General features: G+C 39.3%; 2 protein-coding genes across 13 annotated transcripts in view; one reads left to right on the top strand and one right to left on the bottom strand.

Moving 5' to 3' along the window:
* Nucleotides 1-11787, bottom strand: part of HACL1 (2-hydroxyacyl-CoA lyase 1) — a 23134-nt gene extending 11347 nt beyond the window's left edge. Inside the window, exons 1-6 of one of the 3 annotated variants that reach the window (XM_075745882.1) lie at nucleotides 11654-11787; nucleotides 10499-10603; nucleotides 5037-5077; nucleotides 3693-3773; nucleotides 1372-1444; nucleotides 780-857 (exon numbers count right to left, since the gene is read on the bottom strand). In XM_075745882.1, coding sequence (XP_075601997.1) covers nucleotides 780-857; nucleotides 1372-1444; nucleotides 3693-3773; nucleotides 5037-5077; nucleotides 10499-10603; nucleotides 11654-11728 — 453 coding nt within the window. In that variant the 5' untranslated portion in view covers nucleotides 11729-11787. Of the gene's footprint in view, nucleotides 1-779; nucleotides 858-1371; nucleotides 1445-3692; nucleotides 3774-5036; nucleotides 5078-10498; nucleotides 10604-11109; nucleotides 11286-11653 lie in introns of those variants that run through there. The other 2 variants (XM_075745883.1, XM_075745884.1) reach the window with 2 other exon arrangements.
* Nucleotides 11359-21589, top strand: BTD (biotinidase). Of its 10 annotated transcripts, XM_075745892.1 has the most exons (6): nucleotides 11359-11499; nucleotides 13321-13361; nucleotides 14976-15077; nucleotides 16836-17070; nucleotides 18608-18757; nucleotides 20179-21589. In XM_075745892.1, exons 4-6 carry the CDS (start codon nucleotides 16840-16842, stop codon nucleotides 21361-21363), a joined length of 1566 nt encoding a protein of 521 aa, XP_075602007.1. In that variant the 5' UTR covers nucleotides 11359-11499; nucleotides 13321-13361; nucleotides 14976-15077; nucleotides 16836-16839; the 3' UTR covers nucleotides 21364-21589. The 10 variants fall into 10 exon arrangements, with proteins under 10 accessions (XP_075602007.1, XP_075602005.1, XP_075602009.1 ...); XM_075745890.1 differs by lacking the exon at nucleotides 14976-15077; XM_075745889.1 differs by lacking the exon at nucleotides 14976-15077 and having other exon boundaries at nucleotides 11426-11499; nucleotides 13249-13361.

The following is a 21589-nucleotide window of genomic DNA, read 5'->3' as shown; positions in this document are numbered from 1 at the left end:
CCTTTCAGTAGATGCACAGTATTAGACTGTAAATTCTTTGTTTAATTTATGACAACTGCATTTTCAGCTGTTGTGTTTGGAAATACCAAATTAAACTTTCATGCTGAATTCTATTCAAAGTAGCACAGAGAAAACACAAGACAACAAATGCCCCTATTTTCTACTACTTTTGATTCCAGTTCTTCTATTACAAGTAGATGCTCTGCTGAATTTGCCCTTCTGGAAACAGTATCATTATACGCAGAATTTAGGCTGACATGACTGAAGTGTTGCTACAGCAGTACTAAGACTTCTGTAACGCTTTCTGAAGCACTGAGACAAGGATTTGTTTTCTCTCACTCTCTCAAAAAAACCCCACCAAACCAACAACCAAACCCAAAAAGCAAATACAACCATCTCCACCGCCCCACCTCTAAATGACCTTCACATAATAAGAGTTGTAAAAAGAGCTGAATTTTGTAGTATCACATTTCTAGTTATTGCACCTCTCCCTAAAAACAATTCTCTCATAAAAATTTTCCAGCTCTTACTGAAGCTAACAAAAACACTGCACAGATCAGTAAGCATCAGATTGGACCAGAACCTATTTCTAAGGTGTTCCATAGCACAGATCATGGGAAAAACCTCCCTAGTTGTTAATTTACTCAATCAACCATCACCTAACATCTGCAGGATCAAGCTATTTACAGTGACAGCTATACAAAAAATGAACCCCCAAACCTTATATAGTAGGAAACCGTCACTTGATGTTCTGTTGCTAATTTAGTATTTTTTCATACCTTTTCAATAACAGCAGGAATAACTTCTATGCTGCTTGGGCGGACAGACAGTTTGTTGTACAGCCTACCAGCTTCAACCTGAATAAATGCAGATAACCACATTGATTTATCAAAGTCATTTGCTCATTTCCATCTCATTTCAACATGAATAAACCAGAAAAAATGCCAAATGGAAAGCAACAAGTTGAAGACTCCCATATAAAAAAATGCAGTTCCTCAGCTGGTGGAAACTGTCAAAGCCATACTCATTCCTCTGAGTACTTAAGTATTTATTTCCAGAAAGTGGTGGTTCTTTTCTTGGAAAGCTTCTTTTGCATTCTTCCATCTCAGAACAGACAGACAACAGCAGTATATACCAGCTGAGAACTGAAAACAGAGCATGAATTCTAACATGACTGTGAACAAAGACATTCCAAATAACCTGCTGTATTTATGCAGTATCAATTTTAAACCAGTAGAGGGAGCAAGCTAACAGTATGATAAGATCTGTTAGGAAATGTCAGTGTTTGGGATTGTTATTCGTAAACTAATGAAGAAACCCCACCAATTATTTAACTGAAATCTTTTTGTTCAAAGCTGTATGTCTGCATACCTGTGGAAATTCTTGGAAAGCTCCCATGGTTTCCTGATTTCTGTCAGAAGAGCCTCCAATAACAATCAAAGGCCTAGAAAAGTGTATAAAAAATAAATAACAAAAAAGCCAAACTTAAGCATACATACATTTTTTATAACTGCAATCACATCTGTAAACTCTCCTGATGGTAAAATCCTACTGCTCTTGGGACCTTGTGCACCTTCAGCATCCACAGATCTCAACAGAAAGTGACCAGTACTACACAGGAGTGGACTCTAAACATCAGTGTGAGAGCCAGTAGACTTCCTAGCGGCTTTTGAGTCACTAGTTTTAGGATAGTCTGGCTGTATTAAGTGATCTGCATTTAGCAGTAAAATTCTAAATGCATTTAGCAGTAAAATTCTAAAACCAAGTCATACTGCTAGCAATATTCATTAAAGTTTGATAACATGGGTGAGAAGATGGTTTGAGAGGAATGACAACAGCTAATCTAAAGAGCTAAAAAGTACTGATTGATCTAAAAAGTGTTAAGATGATGTTTGCTCATTAGAGGCATTGTAACATGCATAAACACTAGAACTAAGAAACACAGTAGGAAACAATCTTTTCGGAAAGATTAGATTGTCATTGTATACAATCTGGAACACAGCAGAAATTAGCTGAGCACCTGACAGCACTTCAACCTGCATTCAGTTTTTACTAAAAAAACCCCCAAAACACCAAATCCCAGAAAACCCACACCCAAACCAAAACACCAAACACAAAACAAACCAAAACACAAAGACCAAAGAGATGAACAAAAATTTAACATGCCTACTAGTGTCCTGTTCTTAAATTAGTTCATAGCTATGTGAGAAAGGCAGCATTAGTTTATAATATATGTTACATATAGCACAGGAACACATTTTTATTATAATTTCCAGAAAATACAATAAATTATTGTCCTACAGTGAACGAAAACTGGCCTTTTATTCAGTTTGTAGGTCAAACTCAAACTCCTTAAAATGCTAAATACTGACTTAATAAGAGAAGGCTGGCTTATTAATCTGCTCATTCATCCTCAGTAATGGGTCAATAGCTTTCTACGCTTTTTCTCCTAAACCATTTCTCTTCAGATACCACCTTTCCTTCAGCTGCATTTATCTATACAAGGTGTTAAGCTGAAACATTTACGGCATGCTCAATATATAATGCTAAATTTAATCACCCATAAAATCTAGGGATATATATATCTAGATGCAAGCTTCCTAACCAGGCTGTTTCTCTGCCACAGATCAAAAGTCTCAGTTCTAATTCCCTGACATGGTGAGATGAGAACTTCAGGATGTATCTTACCTCTGCTCCCAGCTGCATAATCTGCTCCCTCCCTCGCCTAGGTGCTTGATGCTTGCCTGACAGCAGAGTGAACTGATTTAGATCACTTATCTAACATGACATTATTTACATATTTTTGCTGGCTCAGCGTATTGCCATAATAATGAACTGAATGTAATTATTGGGGCAGACAAGTGCCAGAGCCAGTTAAGAGGGCAAGCAGCAGGAGCACATGGCCAGGAGAAAGGTGTGGAGATGACATGGAGCTATGTTCCTTTTTGTGGCACTCTGTATTAGATTGGTGTAAACAAACCCTTCAGTGTATATTGTATTTTCATCTCCTTTCCTTGGGCTACTCCTGCTCTTCCCTTGCAACACTCCTTCTCTACAGTGCCTGCCCAAGTATTCATGCTGCTGTCCAATGAAACAGGCCCAGTTAACTCAACAGTATTAGCAGAGCTTCTACCCAAAATAGCTCACACAGCTTTCTGAACAGCTTTCAGTGGCAGACCAGCTAAAGTTGCCATGACTCTGTGAAGGCTTGTGGGAGTAAATGCTATCATTCTGTACATAGTTTAATTCAATACTTAATTACTGCTCTAAATGTCTGCGTGGGGAGCAAATACGGATTTTAACAATGCAGTTGTCAATTTGTTCACATATGAAATACAGTAATTCAAATTACTACTGTGGATTTAAATTTAGAAAAAACCTCTAGGACTCTCCACAATCAATAAAGCATAACAGGCTGAATATCGACTTCATTTTCAAATATATCCACACAATCAGCTATACTGATAGATTTTCCAATATATGGGGTAGGACAAAAAAGGAGAATTTTATCCATGAGAATACAAAAAACAGAACTAAATTACTTTTAGGGTTGATAAATGAAGAATTCTCTTCTTATTACCCACAAGAAAGAAAAAAAAAAGTCCTGTACTAAATACTGCGGAGCTCAACAGCTGCAACAAATAACAGCAAACAATTATCAGAATTTTAAAGGAAAAATGTAGTTAAATTACCAGCAGTTCATGGTTGCATTTGCCATCCCACCAAGGGCATGTAAAAAACCTGGACCGGACACTACAAGACATACTCCTGGTCTACAGAAAAACAAACAAACAAAAAAAGAGATAGAGAAAAAGGAAAGTGAGCACAAGGAACACAGAATAGATCACCAACACAAATTAGTAACATGTCAAAATATAAAATATTAAAGTTTTACTCATGTCATCAAAACGTATGAATGGCAAGGGGTTTGTATGAAGGATTAAAGATAGACATGGGAATGAGAAGTGATTTACCTGTATCAATCCAATTGAAAAAGCAAGTGAGCAGTTGTTATGTGCCACCCTCATAGAGGTCTGTAACACATGCAGGCTCATCATAACACAGCTCCTTACTTCTTTGATTGCATTTACTCCATCATCTAGCATTTATATGGAATTTGGTAAGCCACTTACGTCTGCAGTTCTCTCAACTCCACTTTAGCACTAGGTATCAATGAAGAAAGCTCACAAAGGAAGAAGTGCATTTGATTCAACACAAAGTTTATTATAGTTTAATTCAGGCAGGGGCACTTGTTATTCCAGGTGATGAGATAAAAATGACAATTCTTACTACTGAGCATTCTTTAGTAGCTTTACAGACTCTTTATGTATCAGAAAAAAAATCAGCTTACTTCCAGAGGATTATTCAAAGGAAGAAAAACTACAAAACTGTGTAACACAGGCATCATGCTTGCTGGCAGAATAAGGAATGATCACTTGCATCATCGGGTCTGCAATTGTGAGCAAGCAGACACCTGATGTTTACTTTAGAGGAGGACCCATGGGATACCCAAGAAGCACAAGTCACAGGCCACAGAACACTTCCCAACAACATTAAAAGCAAAATGCAGTAGAAAAGAGGAAAAGCCAGCCTTTTGTGTCAGAAGCAGCACATAGGAGACTGGAAGGCATATGATCAGTCATTGTATTGATAAGGTATTTGTTGAGTAATACGCCCAGATGATCAGATTAAGGTATAGCAGGTCCACCAAGTCACAACAAACAATGGTGGTGTGATTTCCGCCCCTGATACCGGTGGTGTTAAACTACTATTCAGAAATTAAAAGAGAGAAAGTGAAGTTATAAGATAGACAATATTATATGAGCTTAAGTACCTCCTTGTTCCTGCCCTGAAGCACAGCAACAGAAATATTGATAACCGTTATTGACAAGTTATTTTAAAATTCATGTTCCATTTTAACTGCCCTACATCTGCACACACTAAAAACACCCAGCTCCAAAACAGAAAAACATTCCTAGCTTCTAACTGTTGAGTCTAACATAGTTAATATTATTATAAATAAATATGGAATGTACCTGCCAGTCAAATATCCAACAGCAGATGCAGCATAACAGGCCTATTGAAAATACTGGAGTTAATTATACAGTTATTATTATATATACATTTAATGATATCTTGTACATAACTTTCAACAAAAATACTGAAAATAAGCAGGTACAGATTTTGCCCTGATCATTAGAGCTTAAATGTAAGTAGAAGCACTCCTTCTCCCTTCCCATAGTAAGGCGTGTTCAATGAAGGCTTATATGAAAAATTTCAAAACTCGTCTCCACATTTCAGACTTCTGTTGTTTCAGGCTATTTATTACATTAGGAATATTTATGTTTTAAAAAATGAAAAAAACAACATAAAAGAAAATCCCCACAACAAGGGAGGCAAAATGAACAGCACAGCATAAGAAACTTCTGCCTTCTACTGCCTTCTAGACTAATATGGAAGACGGATTTACAAGAGAGAGGCAACAAAAGGAAATCCAGCCATCACTGGAATGACTCATCGTATTTCAAAAATTCAGGAAAAGGTTGAAAGCACACACTGGAAAGATTCATTAGAAGATCAGGGATTATCTTTTACAAGCTGAGCTGCTGAAGTACTTCTCGCTCCATTTCTGGTATCACGCTTAGCTTTAGCTACTTTGACATTTTAAAGAAAACTTTGACATTTTAAAGCGTTTTGAGTAATTTTCACAAAAGTAATACCTACAACATGTGGAAGGTGTCCCTGCCCATGGCAGGGGTATTGGAACTACGTGATCTTTAAGGTCCCTTCCAACCCAACCCATTCTATGATTCTATGTGTTAATATAGCTCAGCAGCAGTATTATTACAGAGTAAGTTTTTATGTAATTCCAGTAGTAATATTAAACATTCAGATATAAAGTTCACCTGGTAACAAGTGATCAAGTAGAAACAGAAGCTTATGGGTGACCCGAGAATTCTAAAGGATTCCAAATGATCACACATGTGACACTGCCAACTCTCTCCTTCATATACTCATGCTTTTGTCTTGAATTCAGCAAGTCCTAACACTTAGTGGAAAAAAAAGTAATTTTCGAAATTTTTTTTTAAAGTAAGCTCCTGGCCGTATAGCCTGCCTCTCATTTTGAAACAGAGTTGGGATTTTGTTTTTTTAGTTTTATTTGAGTACTATTGTGGTAAGAAGAATAAGTAACAAAAAATCTCCTTCTAAAAGTTTACAAAGCTATTATACATTTTCCTCAAACCTATGAATAATCCTAGGTAACACAGCACATTAGCAATCTCAGCTTCAATGAGTGAAAACATAGGCTTATTACAAGCTTTTACACAGAAGGAGAAACTGTCTTTAATATCCTCATGCTCCTACAAATAGAGATCAATTGTTTGAGAAAAATGTGGGGCTTAATAAAGGAATAATAACTAGCCGTTATTTTCTTTGCAGCATTAGGATAGTTGACAAAAAAGTACATGGACAAGAAAAATCTTTCTACTTTTCATAAGCCTCTGACGTGGAGAAGAAAAATATCACTAATATTCAAGAATTAGATAACAATTTGATGATATATCTGTGTGCAAACGTTCAGAAATATTTGGAGTAGGTGTTACTAAAAATCCTGTTAATGGATCTCAAAGCATGGTGTTCAGTTTCCATGGCAATAATTTTTTAGAATTGAGTGGCAAAATAAAGCAGCACACAGAATTTGGGTTCACGTACAGTCATTGCCATTAAAACTTTTATTGCTTCATTCTGCAATGCAGCAACATGACTAAATCTATCTGTATTTAGAGGAAAGGAGATCATAAATAATTTTGAAGGTACACTTACAAGATTTATTTTTTTTTTTGGTGTAAATGGTAAGAATGAAAACCCATTTTACTTATGAACCTTGCGTCCCCACCACTAAAAGATGAGTAATAGCACTCATCTGTTAAGGTCACAACATAGTTGATCAGCTGAAACCAGACTCTTATTTTCCTCAGGCAGGCAAGAAGGATGTAGGCATATAAAATGCCAATGACCACCAAACCCACAATCAACGTTAGGAAGGAATGTAGGAGGTCCAGATGCAGGCACTGAACTCAAAGTTTGCAACCACCTGTAAGTGCTGGGTTTGAACTGTGGCCAAAGCAGAGGCTTGTTGCTCCCATACAAGTAGAAGCACACTAAGCAGGGTTTCATTAAATTATTCTGTTTGCACCTCAAACACAAGCAAATGAATACAACATAGCTAGTAAACAACAGTAAAGCATTTTTGTGCCCAGTGGCCCAGTCAAAATAGTGCTGCCATGCATACAAGCAGGCCTGAAACCCTTATGTTAATTGTACCTAATGTTAAATGTTCCTGTAGGGCTTGTCATGAGAACTTGCTGTATGAACCTGAGCTTGGTACATGATGGTTTTTTTTAATGGCATGCAACTTAAGTGCCTTGAAAAAATGGACGCAGGTTGAAAGCAGCAGTCCCAGAATAATAAGCAACTTACTGATGGCCAATTATTAGTCACTGAAAAAGCACAACTTTGAGAGCTGGGAAGACACTGCTTTTGCTCTAGGGAAAGCAGCAACGGCTAAGCAAGGGAGAAAAAAACCCAACCAACCCAGAACAAAAAAACCAACCAACAGAGGTGCAGAGGTAAGGCAACTGTCTTGGCCTGGGAAAGTGACACCCATCCAGCACCATGCAGTCCATACTCCAGGCATGGAGGACAAGGGGTAAGAGCTGTTCAGAGACTGAAATGCCTTATAAAAAGAGGTCTTTAATATGAGGGGTGGAGAAAAATGACACACACTTTGGCTACAGCTGCCCTTATTGAAGGGTTCTCAAGCCTGATTCCCTTGACAGCTGGTACCATCAGTGTAAACCACACTGCACCAGCTCCAGCATATCGTATAATTATGACCATCTTAGAATATGATTATTAAGAAGAGATTGCTTTGAATATGTAGTGATAATTATTATTAGAGATTAAGAACTAAACATTAGCAATGTGCGTTGTTAATGAATAACAATCTAGTAAAGGAGTTTTTTGAAGTTTAACACTGAGCTGGGTCATCAGTCTTCTAAACAATCACAGTAATCTCTAATTACCCCGGGACAGATACACAAACACACCCCCCTAACGAATTTCAACATAAATAGCCTTCAAGGGGCACATGGGACACAGGTTAAACTGCTTCTAGCAAACTTATGCCATGTAGCAGGCCATGGGAGATTAGCTAACAGATACTGGTAGTACTACTCAGCTTTTAACTTCATGCTTTAATTTGGTTTTTCTAGTCAAACAGTTTATTCTGCAGTTTTATGGGCTTTTGCTACAACTGGCCCAGAAATGAGGCAGAAATGCAACTCCTGGAAAAACATTGTTTTCCATATATGTCAGATCATATACAGCTGTCTTCATCAATAAAGGAAGCTGCTGGATATGTATCCTCCACAGCCAGACCACACAACCAATAAACTTAAGACAATTAAAACTATGACATGTCTAAAGCCTAAGTATATCTTGAATATACCGTGTACAACCTTCGACTCTCTCCTCTGCCAAAGCAATGACTCTGTCTTCACTGAGGACAAAGGACAAAGAACAAAACAAAATACATTTTTGTTCATCATCTTCCATTCCCCAAAGAAGAGAAACACTGACATTTTGATGTAAAAACAAGTCTTCATGTTATTGTTATTCCCTAAGCAAAAGTACCTCACCATTTACACAGCAGAATGCTTCTTGTCTTCTTCAATCTAACGAAAAAGAGTCTACTAAGAGTGATAAATAGGACAGCATCTCATTTGGCAGTGCAAAGCAATCTTCTGTTAATTGCAGACACATGAGAAAATTAATTTTAATCATGTTAATAACCAATGCTAAAACTACAATATTTGCTAAATGACATACAGGAATATAAAGACTGTGTTGAATTCCCAGTCCTTCAAAGGAATCAAATACACCTTTTAATCATATTTGTGTATGTTTGCCTCTCTCATTTTACAGATTTTCCATATAGAGATCTGCACTTTTCTATAAATTCTCACATTCCAAGGATCAGACAGCAAAACATACAGCTCGTGACCACCAGATTTAGGAGAACTTCTATTTTAATACTTTATTGATGTCTGGGACAATGCACGAAGGCTATGAACTACATGGTGGAAAACAGAAAAAGAACACTGCTGCAAAATACAGCCACCTGAATACTGTGCAGGTCCAGACTATTAAAAGGAGTTCCTTCTAAAAGTGGTAGAATTCTAATTAATAGCATTCATAGAGAGACAGAATCCATAAATGAGTTAAAAGACAAGAAAAATCTCCTGATAAGATAATAATCACAGTATTTATTTATTTGTTGGCATCAGCTATAGAAAATTGACAAATGCAGTAGAATAACTCTGAGTATGGAAAGCTGATGGTCCATTTGCTAGCAGTCCCATACAGAATCAGATTGTGTAGCAATCCTTGAAAATCAGGTATAAACCTGAGATTATTATACTCAACCTCAGACCACCTACGAAACTACTGAATGTTTAAAGAGTTACTACTGGGGTAAACCAAACAAGTGGAGAACTAGTGGCACAACATCAAAATGCTAATGAGCTTGAATCTAACTTCTGATGCTTAAGACAATAAAGCTGAAACATATACAATTAAGACTGTCTAAGTGTATGCTTGTGCTTGATTTTGAACATTCGGAAGCATTATAACTTTCTATGGTTTGCTATCTGGTGAGCTTTTAAAACACAGTTAGGAAAAAAAGATACTACAATTATTGAAAATAGTCAGGACAAGTTTATCGGTAGCAAAACCTTCCTCTTTGGGCACCGCAAGAAAGGAAAAAACTACCTTTTTAGGTCTGCATGTAATAACTCCCAAGTAAAATACCCTTTTAAACAAAAAGGAAAAAAATAGCTAAAAAAAGCACTAAAAAAGGAATTAAAATACTACCAATTAGAGAGAGTGGTAATATTGTCCTAATTTGGAAAGGAGGACATAAGCTAAAGAAAATGACAGTAGAAAATGTTAAGGGAGAGGTATCATGGAAAGTCTATAGAAAGCTACAGAAAAACAAAAAACCTGGATGAGCCTCCCAAAAAGTGTCAGATGAAATCTGACAATATATTACTTGAAGGAGACAAAATTGATGATTTTTTCCTTTCTGCAGTAGAATGCTTTGTTCACATTTTTTTCCTCCCTATTTCCCTGCTATCTTCTCTCCCTTATCGGAGAAAGGCATCTAAAAATGAAAAAAAAAAAAAAAAAAAAAGTTGCAATTCCCTTATGAGAAAAGGAGGGAGCACTTAAAAGTGGAAGGGGGAAAAAAAAAAGCACACAACCCAAGCCACCAGTGCACTCCCTTATTCTAAAGGACAGTAACTGCTTCTCTACAGGTTCTTTAAAGGAACATTCAGAGACAGCATTCTTCCTGGTAAGAAAAGATAAATTAAATTTCTTTCCATTATAAAACAATTCAAAGAAAGAACTGGTCCTACTATAGATATATACTTACCGCTTGTTCATTTCTCATTCCTACATATTTTATTCCAACTGCTTGGGCTGCAATTGCAATTTCAGTGACTGGAATACCAACAATGCCAAACATGTATTCAATACTCTAAAAAGAAAAAATGTTAGAAGAAATCAGAATTGTTTCCAAAAGACAGCTTTAATAAACATGTTTAACACAGTCATACTAACTATGCAGGCAATCTAAAGGTAAATTGTAACAACAGATATATTCACATAGAAGTTCACAGGTCGCTGTGGGAACATACATGATGGCAGCTGGTGTGTGCAGCTCAGTCCTGTGTAGTTGTTCCACTGCTTGTAGGCCTCCAGAATCCAGTGCTTCCACAGCTGTTCAGCCCAGCTTCTCAGTCAACATACGCTTAGCTTTTTCAACTGACCACTTTTTACTCGGGATATCTCTGCTATATCATGTTCCTGTTTCTCAGGTTGTCAACTTTGCCTCTTCTGAAAATTGCTTGTATCATCACACGTTCTTACGCTTTCACAGAGAATTACCAGAAAAAAAGGTCCCAAGAAACAACTGGGATAGTACCATGCCCAAGAAACTTCTAGGTGAAAAGACTATGCTTATTTTTATTACAACCGAACTACCTTTTCGTGTCTCACAGACCAAACATAAAGTTTCCCGTTGAGACCAGTCCGTACCAGTTCAGCACCATTTCAAGTTTAGAGACAACTCTGACTTTTGGTAACTGCAAAGGAGGAGCTGCCACAGGCAGGGCGGCAGAGGGCAGCCGCAGTGCCGGATGGTAACGCGGGTACCGGCTGAGCTCCTAAGAAGAGCTGCAGGACTGCGGAAAGCGGCGCAGGGGTCACTCCCTCACGGCGGCACTGGGACGCGCCGGGGCCGGGCCGCTCCCGGGCGGGACTCGCTCACTGGGCTGCTGCGGCGGCGGCACCTCCCTCCTTCCCACAGAGCGACAAGGCGAACCCTTCTCGCCCGCTTTGCCCGCCTCCGGAAGAAGGGCAGCGGCACACAGGGTGAGTCCTGCCGCGTACGCTCGCTTCTCTCCAGCCCCGCGGGCACCCGTGGCCCGGTCCGGCCGACCCCCGCGCCGCGAAGGCGGCGGGAACTGTCCCCGCCTGCCCGCCGTAGGGAAGCTGCTCGCCGGTCTCCCCGCCCCCGCGCTCTTACTTGAGCCTTGAGGGACTCAGCGATGAGCTGGGCCCCGCTGACAGCGTCCCTCTCCGCACCGCTCCCGGAGGCCATTCCGGTTCCGCGCAGCCCCGACCCCAACACAGAGCGAAGCCGCCTACCGGCAAGGCGGACAGAACAAGACCCCCGGCCGAAGGTCGGGTGCAGTTGACTGGCACTTCGTCCGACCAATGAGACAGCGGAGGGGGCGGGCCCGGGGGGCCGCGAATATCCACCTCTGACCCCATTGGCAGGCGGCGCGGGGACTAGGGCGGAGGCTGGGGAAGCCTCCTATTGGCTAGAGTGGGCACCCAATCAGAGCCCCGGAGGCGCATGCCCTTCCCACGCAGCCGTAGGCCTGTGGCGGTGCCGAGCGCGGAGCAGCCGCCAGGCGGCGGGAGCGGCCCGACGCCTCGAGTCGCGCGGGGGAGCAGCGTGAAGGTGGCGGTGCGGTGGCGCGTGCGGGGTTGGGTGGCCGTTAGGGGGCGGTGCCGCCAGCGGCCGTGGTGGCGCGTGCGGGGCGCAGCTCTCCGCGGTTGGGGCGGGAGAAGGGCGGGAAGCGCGAGCAGAGGCCTGCGCCTCGCCTCGCGATCGGCCTCACAGCGGGAGCGGGTGGTCGAGCTCACCGGGCGGCCCAGGCTCCCCTTAGGCCGCACTTGGCGTGCGGCAGCTCGACCTCGAAGGCCTGTGGGACCCGCCGGGCGAACTGCGTTCGTAACGGGCGGCCGCTCCCGCAGCGTAACACTACAGCTTTGTGGAGTTGGTCAGGGAGTGCTAACACAGAGCGGGGCAAAGTACAGGGTGGTTTTAGATGAAGATACCCGATGCCAGCATTTCTGAGGAGAAGCAGAAACGTAGTGTGAGACGCTTCTCCAAAATCCCCATGGAAAGATGGTGCGCACAATTTTACCAGGCTCTGCCCATCCTGGCTGCACCAAGCTTACATGTGTCTGAGAAGTGATGTGGTTGATGATAATGCTCCGTCCCGCCCTCTGACTTGGCGGTTGTGCTACCATCTTGAGTTGTTTGAGCTGAACCGCTAGTGTTGGGCAGTGTTCAATTCATCCTCACTCCATCAACAACTTAGGTAAAATCTTTTAATTAGGAGACAAAGCATATTTCAGGAATCCTGTGAAATGTAAACAAGGTTTCATAAAACATTATATTAGAATGGGCAGCATTCTATAAAAATAGACTGTACCTCTGGATAAAAGCCAGGAAACTAGAGCAAGGATATACAGTGCATTGCACACAGAATAAACTTTTTTTTTTTTCAGAAAAGGAAATGCAAGATACTGTTTACATTGACCTATGACTGTGTTGCTAAAAACACCTTCATAAAAACACAGATAGTAAAATTACTAAAATATAGTGCAGAATATAAAAGCAGCAAATAGGAGGGATCAGTTGAAAAAACTAGAATTTCACTATGTTTTTACATTTATGTAGGGGCTGTTGTGTTATACATTCTGTATATTAGAATGGCAACATCACAATTCATGGATATCACTCAATGTAAAAAAGGCTTTTAATTATTTTTTTCATAGCAAATGTAATATTTTGCCTAGTAATTATTACCATTTATGTTACTATAGCTTAACAGGCATTTACTATCAATCACTTAAGAGGACCCAAACTAGTGCTGTGCTACTTCTGTTTTTTTACAGTCTGTTGGATTCTTCAGAGTATAAAAGTGCTAAGAAGCAGGGTATGTATTGCCTTTTTCTGTGTATACATCTAGGTATGGTGAAAGTTGACAAACTTCTAAATTTCCAGATTTGTTGAAAAGCGAGTGACTGGATGCTTTAATTCACAATGATGTACAGAGATAGATGGTTCTGAAAAACCGAATAGGAAAACAGTCTGCACTGTGACTGGAGGAAAAACTTGCCTGGATTGGCATCCAAACTTAAACACTATTCTTTTTACCTTTTGTATAGAACTATATAGAATACTGTGACTGCATGACAGTGATACTGCTATGAAATAGTTATATTTGGGAGAGATGATCCTACTGAAGTGTTATCTGCCAGGCAAAAGACCACATAAATCACAGGAAAGGGATAGAAAAGGAGATTAAATGATAAAGCATTTCAGTTCCTGAAAATTCCTTTTAAAGTCATGGCTCAGGTGAGGTGACAGTTCTGTAGACCCTAAACAAATTAACTTCTCTTCAAGGAAAGGATTTATTAGCATAGCAATTTCCATTAGGAAAAATAAAACAAACAACCAAACCAAACAAAAAACCCCACAACAGAATGTGGCTGAGACTTACTTGGAGTCTTACAGCCTAAGGGCTGAGTAAACCCTCATGGCATCCTTATTTTGGCTGGAAAGTTTACTATCCCCAAGCCCAGCCTTGGAGTTTGTCACAGCTCTCCTTGTTAGAAGCAATCCATTAATTAGTAGGGTTCTGTTGTTTAAGCTGTCAAATAGGGGAAAGGCATTAAGGAGCACTCACGTAAGTGCTCAGCCATTGTCAGTGGGACTAGCAGTAATCACAGCCAAGGGTAAGGACTTGGAGGAATTATTTTAGTTATTATTTTAGTTGCCCAGGTTCAGCCAGATGAGATTGTGTAGTCAGATGTTCAGTGCTAAATCTCTTGTGCATCTAGAAGAGGAAGGGATTCAGATTAGTACTTTGAATGGTTCTGACCACCAGAAAATAAACTGTGGCTGAAAAATGAAAATTCTCCAAGCATGTCAGTAAAATACAACATTTTGTAGAAGCCCATTACCTGTTAATTTTTTATGTTAGTGTGTTTGGCTTAGAAAGCAAAAAGGCTGTTTTTCTGATGCATAGCAATTACATCCTGTGATCTGCAACTCTCCAACTTTTTCCATTGCTACTAATGATGAATTCTAATTCCATCTTAGCTGACAACTTTGTTGAGGAATGGCTGACTAGAACCCATTCCTGTCCTAAATAGGCATTTTGGCTCTGAAGGGATGACATAAATAGAAAAGATAGTTTTGTCAGTGAAGTGCAACACAATGTGTTTTGTTTTCAGTCGCTTCCTTACTGTAAGAGGCTTCCCACCTCTCCTCTCCCTCCCCCTGCTACTGCTTTGTATCTTCACGTGTACCTTGGTATTTCATTTGCAAAGCTGAGCTGCACAGGACAAAGTAGGATCCACTGTTCTTGATACGCTTTGCCAAATCACGCCCCCGCCTCAAGTACCAAGTGTTTTTCTCAAGATGCAGAATAGCAAGGGTAGCTTATTGTACATCACTTCTCAAAACTGTTTCTATAAATGAATTATCCTTAATACAACTGTGTACAGAGATGCCAAGGCTTTATTCTGTTTTTATTGTGCTTTAGGTAACTTAAAATTACCTTTGAAGGCATGTATATATGGACACATTGGCAAATAAAAGCTCAAGAAAATATTAATATGTAGTTGAGCTTAGCAGCATCTAATAGGTAAGTTAGTCCTGGACCCTTAATAAGTGTTATTACATATTGAAACTTTTTGGTTGAGCAAACAAGTCTTCTGTCTCCCATAGGCACTAAGGTTATGATTTTCCTGTCCTACACGGGATTGTGTTGCTATCAAACCAGTGTTGCAAATAGTGTGTAGAGCTCATGGAAGCAAAGTGACTTAACCTAAGGTACTACTTACTAAATGCTTTTTTAATAGCTTTCCTCACACTTGAATTTGTTCATTGTTAGATACTAAACCAGTGAGTGCTTAGACAAAAAAACCCAACAAACAAAAAACCCCGAGGCAGTATTGAGGATTGCTTATTAGCTGCTTTTCGTTTTAGAATTTAAGAAAAGACATAAGTTAACTTACCATAGATTTTTAGGTACAAAACTACCTTTAATATAACATGAATAAACATAAAAATGGGATTAGTTTAAAATTTCTTTTTTTTTTTTCTTCCTACTGAACTCCTAATGGGAACAAGAGAAGGCACATGCTTTTCATGCATGTGTCTTTCAGTCTGTATTTGCTTTGAAAAAATTCAGGGAGTTGTGAATCTCAAAGACTGAAAGGCATTAAGACTGTTTTGGAACTCTTTTTTTCTTGGATAAGAGTTACCAAAGACCAAATACAATTAAAAAGTCAGTAACCAAACTTGAAGACTGGGCTATCACAGTATTTTCCCAACTTGGGAAGTCAAAAGGCTACATGGGGAGCCCATATGGGAGAGAGTGCGCCAGCCTTCTGGACTCACTAATTCTTCTTTTCTTTTTCTTTTTCTTTTTCTTTTTCTTTTTCTTTTCTTTTCTTTTCTCCTTTTCTTTTCTCTTTTCTCTTTTCTCTTTTCTCTTTTCTCTTTTCTCTTTTCTCTTTTCTCTTTTCTCTTTTCTCTTTTCTCTTTTCTCTTTTCTCTTTTCTCTTTTCTCTTTTCTCTTTTCTCTTTTCTTTTCTCTTTTCTTTCTAAGAAAAGCTCAGTAATGCAAATTTTCTGCATTTTGTATGGATTTTTGCTTTATTACTATTACTGTGAAAGTATTTTTAAGCTTACTTACATGCACTGTACAGGAGGAATGCAGATCTGAATTGCGCTCAGCATTTACATAAATGTTGAAAAAAGCTGCACTGTATGAGACAAATTAGTCTGTTAATTACATATGTGGAATTGGAATAGAGTGAATCCATAATCCATCATCAGGAGAGGCATTTTAATTATAGAACGATAGATAAATGCAGAAGTAGTGTCTAGTGTAATTCTTTTGGCAATTACCTGTTTCTGTATTGATAAAATAAGTTATATCATTACTTGACTACTAAATATAGTGTCCAAATAATTTTAGGAAATGCTACTTTTAAATACATCCTTCATCACCAAATGAGGCAGAAACTGCAAATTTGCGAGCTGCGTTTAACTTTTCCCAAAGATGTTTTGATATATGGTGCAAAAGATCTATAAATGAATAATAAAGTTAATTGGAGAGGGAGACAAAGCAAGGAGATCAGTAGAACTATATATGAAGCTAAAATGTTTTAAACAGGGCACAGTTATTTAAAGCACCAACGTAGAGAGATTGAAGGTTCAGAAACAATATGCACGTGGTCGTTCAGGAATTTAAAAACAACATACTCAGTTCAAACACCACTAAGAGTCTCCATTGCAGTCTGTATTTAATCGTAAATTTAAATTCCTGGCATTATTTGCTGCTCAAGCTCCACCCCCCCACCTGTTTGGTTTTTGGTTTTTTTTTTTCCTCTAGATTTATGGCATACACCATGGTGGATCTGTGCTGGAAGCTGTCCATCTGTTTCTTCTGCTATCAAGTTGTCTCTGGAAGAGTTAAGAGGGAGGGGCATTATGTTGCTGCTGTGTATGAACACGAGTCCATACTGAGTCCTAACCCAACAGCCCTGGTTGATCGACAGTCTGCGCTGGAACTCATGGGCAGAAACCTAGATATCTATGAACAGCAAGTAGTGGCTGCTGCAAGACAGGTATGCCGCAGCTTAGTAGCAGTTGCGCGTGTCCTATGTATATATATAGAGTAAGATGCTATTCGAGGATAATCTTTCACATTTGTGTTCCCAGGCAACTAAAGCCATATTTATATACATAACTATGGTCTGGTTTTTCAGACATTCTGACCTGCCAGCAGCTCTGAAGAAAATCAGGCCAATTAGCAGCTCGCCTGACTTGAGTTATTCCAAGCTTGGAAAAACACGCCTGTAGTTATTTAGTGTAGGGAAATTAATGTTCTATTTTGGTCTGAATACCTAGCTTCTTTCTGTTTTCTTAAATGGAATGTTTTTACTGAAAGATTGTCTTACAGGCAGCTGTCTTTGGGTTTGATTTTATTCCAGTGCTCTCAATGGAAATTCCTGAATGTTTCTAAAAACTAAGGAAATTAAATGCTTTGGAAATGAATGTTCCACCATTAACAACTTTGTGGAAGTAAAGTTTTCCATTCCTTTCTCCTACCCTCCATGGAATGGTTCTCAGTCTAAATATATTGAGAGAGAGACACTACTATTTCTGGCTGTTCTTATGCACAGCTTCCTTTCCTTCCCTCCCCAAGAAAACCCAAAGCTGGTTCTAGTCAGAAGAAGCAGGCATTACTGTCTCTACGCAGAGAACTGACTTGCAAATTTCAGAAATCTGTTAATTTTCCAACAGAAGAATTACAAGTTTTGTATAATTTGAAAACATGGAAAATTTTTTGTTTGTTTATTTCTTTGTTTTTGAGAAGTTCAGATGACTGGACATCACAGTCTGGAAGCATGATAGCTAGTTTTATGCAGTAGTGCACCCAAGACACATAAATGATCCCAAAGCCATAGCACAGGTAATACATTTGAACTGACTTTTGAACAGTCACGGGAATTTGAGTGAGTGATGCTGTGTCTGATTTAAGAGGAATCATCAATTTTTAGGAACAGATCTCCCTGAATTTCAGGTAGAGCCAGTCTATCTCTGGCATGGCTACATTTCTACCAGAATCTACCAGAATTGTTTCCACAGGCAAGCTGTTTTTGAAAACAATACTCCCAGAACCCTATCAACCCTACATACCTAATTGTGGTATGTAGCCCTAAGTGATGCAGCACCATTGGCACAGGTACAGCACCTTTCATCTGCAAATGGCATAATTCTGGAAAGAAAAAAATAAGACAAGTTTTAACATCATCACTCTTCAACGTGAATGATGTCATTCTCATTACTCCCATGAATGGAAAATACTTCTGGTAAGAATTTGGATGAAGTCTGCTCCTATTTGCACACTCTTAAAATAACGTCAAATACGTTATTTTTCAAGCTAAAGGTATACACCAGGTTAAATAAGCTTTTTTTATACACAGTTAGGCCTACTATGAAGTCAAAGAAAAGATATTTTCCAACTACATTCATGTCAAAACATCCTTGGGTTATCCTTAACTTTCTTTAGCTCTTTTACCCATGAGAGTCCCTTTTTTCCCCTTCGTATTTAGGTTGGTTTTGCTTTACCTACACAATATGCCTTTGTTTTGCATACAGGGGGCACAGATTATTGTTTTTCCTGAAGATGGAATCCATGGCTTCAACTTCACCAGAAGCTCCATTTATCCTTACCTAGATTTTGTTCTGCATTCACAGTCTGTGAAGTGGAATCCATGCAGAGAGTCATATTTGTTCAATGACACAGAGGTAAATGTAGAAGGGGTGGAATAACTGAATGCCAGATTTGTGCTCCAAGTGAGAAACTAGCTCTAGTAGTTTTGCTTAGGAAAGTAAGCAAGAAGTTTAACACCACGTAGTACCAGATTCTGTTTTCGTGAACTCCCAGTTTATGCTGGTTTCATTCTTAGTAGAGGAGGATTTTAGATACATACGTGCAAGAAGATGAGCTGGTCTATGAACTATCTGGATTTCTAATCTCCCCCTCCCCAGCCTATGAAAGTGTAATTACTGTCTAGTAAGATACATTGTTAGCAGTATGGGGTTTTATTTTGAACATTGTTTTATATAAAACAACATGGCGATATCTTCACTTTTGATGTGTTCTTATTACTCAGTTTTAATGACTTAATGACATCAGAACATGCTGACTCAGTGATTGTGTGTAAAATGACTAGCACAAGTAACAGGACTTGACCTGCTATAATGTAATAGAAGTCACAACTTAGCACAGACCAAGTGTGACTGCAGAAGATGTGACCTGCAGGTTACAAACCCAATATTTTCATCAACTGTTCTGAACCCAAAGTGAAAATAGCCATGCTGAGTAATACAGACTATTTATTCCTATTAAGGTTACACTAATCAATATAATGAAAATTAAGCAATTATGCACGTGCCTACTAAGCAGAATTTGCGTGCAAACCTTAACTGCAGTTGTAAATGGTGACCTACTACGGCCTATGAAGCTTTACTACCAATGATGATGCGCAAACAAGCAAGAACTTAGTTTGCAATTCAGATCCTACGTGGAGATTGCAGTACTGACAGTCTTTGGTACAGCTGTCTATGGCGTGAAAGAAACATCCCACTAATACTTTGATCTGTAACTTTTTGTATTTCCTTTCTATAAGTAAGCAAAATCTATCCATTTGCATCTCTGCTTCTCCAGGCTGTAGCTAGTAATCACTTTTTTTAAATTCAGAGTAAAACCATCTAATTGCAGGAACAAGCCATTGCAGGTGCAAATGATCATTATTAGAAGCCTGCTGTTCTAAAGGCACACACAGATCAGTTATGCTCTCTTGTCAGAGCTTTCAGTTGACTTTAAGTGTTTTAAAGCCATCAGTGCTCCTGCAACAGTTAGAAGGTTCTGAAAATTAACACCCTTGAAATAGTTTATTTATTTACTAACTTCTCAGTAAGATAATTTTTTTCAAAGCTATTTTGGAATTAGTATCTGAAATACTTTTCAGTCTAGAAAACTACTGGTTCCAATAGCTTATATCACAAAATCGTCAGTACCTTTAAATTTTATAGATAAGGTCAAATGTGTTCAATTTCCAGTTGAAAATAATAATTTGAAAAGTATTAGATATGTCATAGCTGCTTAAGGAAAAGTTACTCCTCCACATTCTGAAGTGCTTATGTTTCCCCATGCTGTTCTCCAGGTTCTTCAGCGTCTGAGCTGCATGGCGCTGAAGAACAAAATATTCCTTGTGGCAAACTTAGGAACTAAGCAGCCATGTGAGCACACCGATCCTCACTGTCCATCCGATGGAAGATACCAGTTCAATACCAATGTGGCATTTGATGATGATGGTATGCTGGTAGCCACGTATCGCAAACACAATCTGTATTTTGAATACGCTTTTGATACCCCTCCAGAGCCTGACTATAAACTCTTTGATACCCCTTTTGCTGGCAAGTTTGGTATGTTCACTTGCTTTGATATACTCTTTTTTGAGCCTGCAGTGAACCTCATCAGACAATACAATTTGAAACAAGTGGTATATCCGACTGCCTGGATGAACCAGCTTCCGCTCCTGTCTGCTGTAGAATTTCAACAAGCTTTTGCAACAGCTTTCAACATCAATATTTTGGCAGCTAATATCCACCACCCTACCTTGGGCATGACTGGGAGTGGCATATACACTCCAGTCAAGTCATTCATCTACCACAACATGGAAAGTTACGGTGGCAAGCTCATAGTAGCAGAAATTCCTGTGATTACCACAGACTACAAAACCAATTTGGAGAGTAATGAAAGATTCGGAGAGAACTTACATCCCTCATGTAAGACTTTTATAAGTCCCTCTATGGATGATCAAGTTTGCTTTAAGGAGGGACAAGAGACCTCTGGCAGGGTATCAGAAAAAGGAAGTGAACAGTTACCACCCCTATTTTACGCAGAAATGATGTATGACAACTTTACTTTTGTTCCTGTATGGGGGGAAAAAGGAGAGCTCCAGGTTTGTGCCAATACCCTTTGTTGTTACTTAAATTTTCGGAGAGTTGTTTTAACTGATGAATTATATGCGTTGGGAGTTTTTGATGGGCTCCATACAGTGCATGGTACATACTATGTCCAGGCCTGTGCATTAGTAAAGTGTGGTGGTCTCAGCTTTAGCACTTGCGGACAGGAGGTTACGGATGCCACTGCTCTGATAGATTTCCAGCTATGGGGAAATATGAGTACCCCTTATATCTTTCCTTTACTGCTGACATCTGGTGTTACCTTGGACTTTGCTGATCACATGGGCTGGAAAAACCACCACTATTTCATAAGCAAAAATAGAACATCTTCTGGCCTACTGACAGCTGCTCTATATGGACGATGGTATGAAAAAGACTAGCACGGATACTTGACTGAATCATAAAATTGCCCGTATTTTCGGACTATATATCTTAACATAAGTTGTACTGCCTAGAGCGTCAGGTATGTATGTTACATGACTGACTGATTAGATTCCATGTTTCAAATGGTAAGTGAAGCACTTACCCTAACAGGCTCTAAGTACAGACTGTACCTTGGTAGCTTATGTCCTACCAGAAGTAAAAGAACTGCTTTGCAAAGATAAA

This window comes from Balearica regulorum, chromosome 2 (assembly GCF_011004875.1).
Source record: "Balearica regulorum gibbericeps isolate bBalReg1 chromosome 2, bBalReg1.pri, whole genome shotgun sequence".
Taxonomy (NCBI): domain Eukaryota; kingdom Metazoa; phylum Chordata; class Aves; order Gruiformes; family Gruidae; genus Balearica; species Balearica regulorum.
This window is presented reverse-complemented; position numbering and strand designations above follow the sequence as displayed.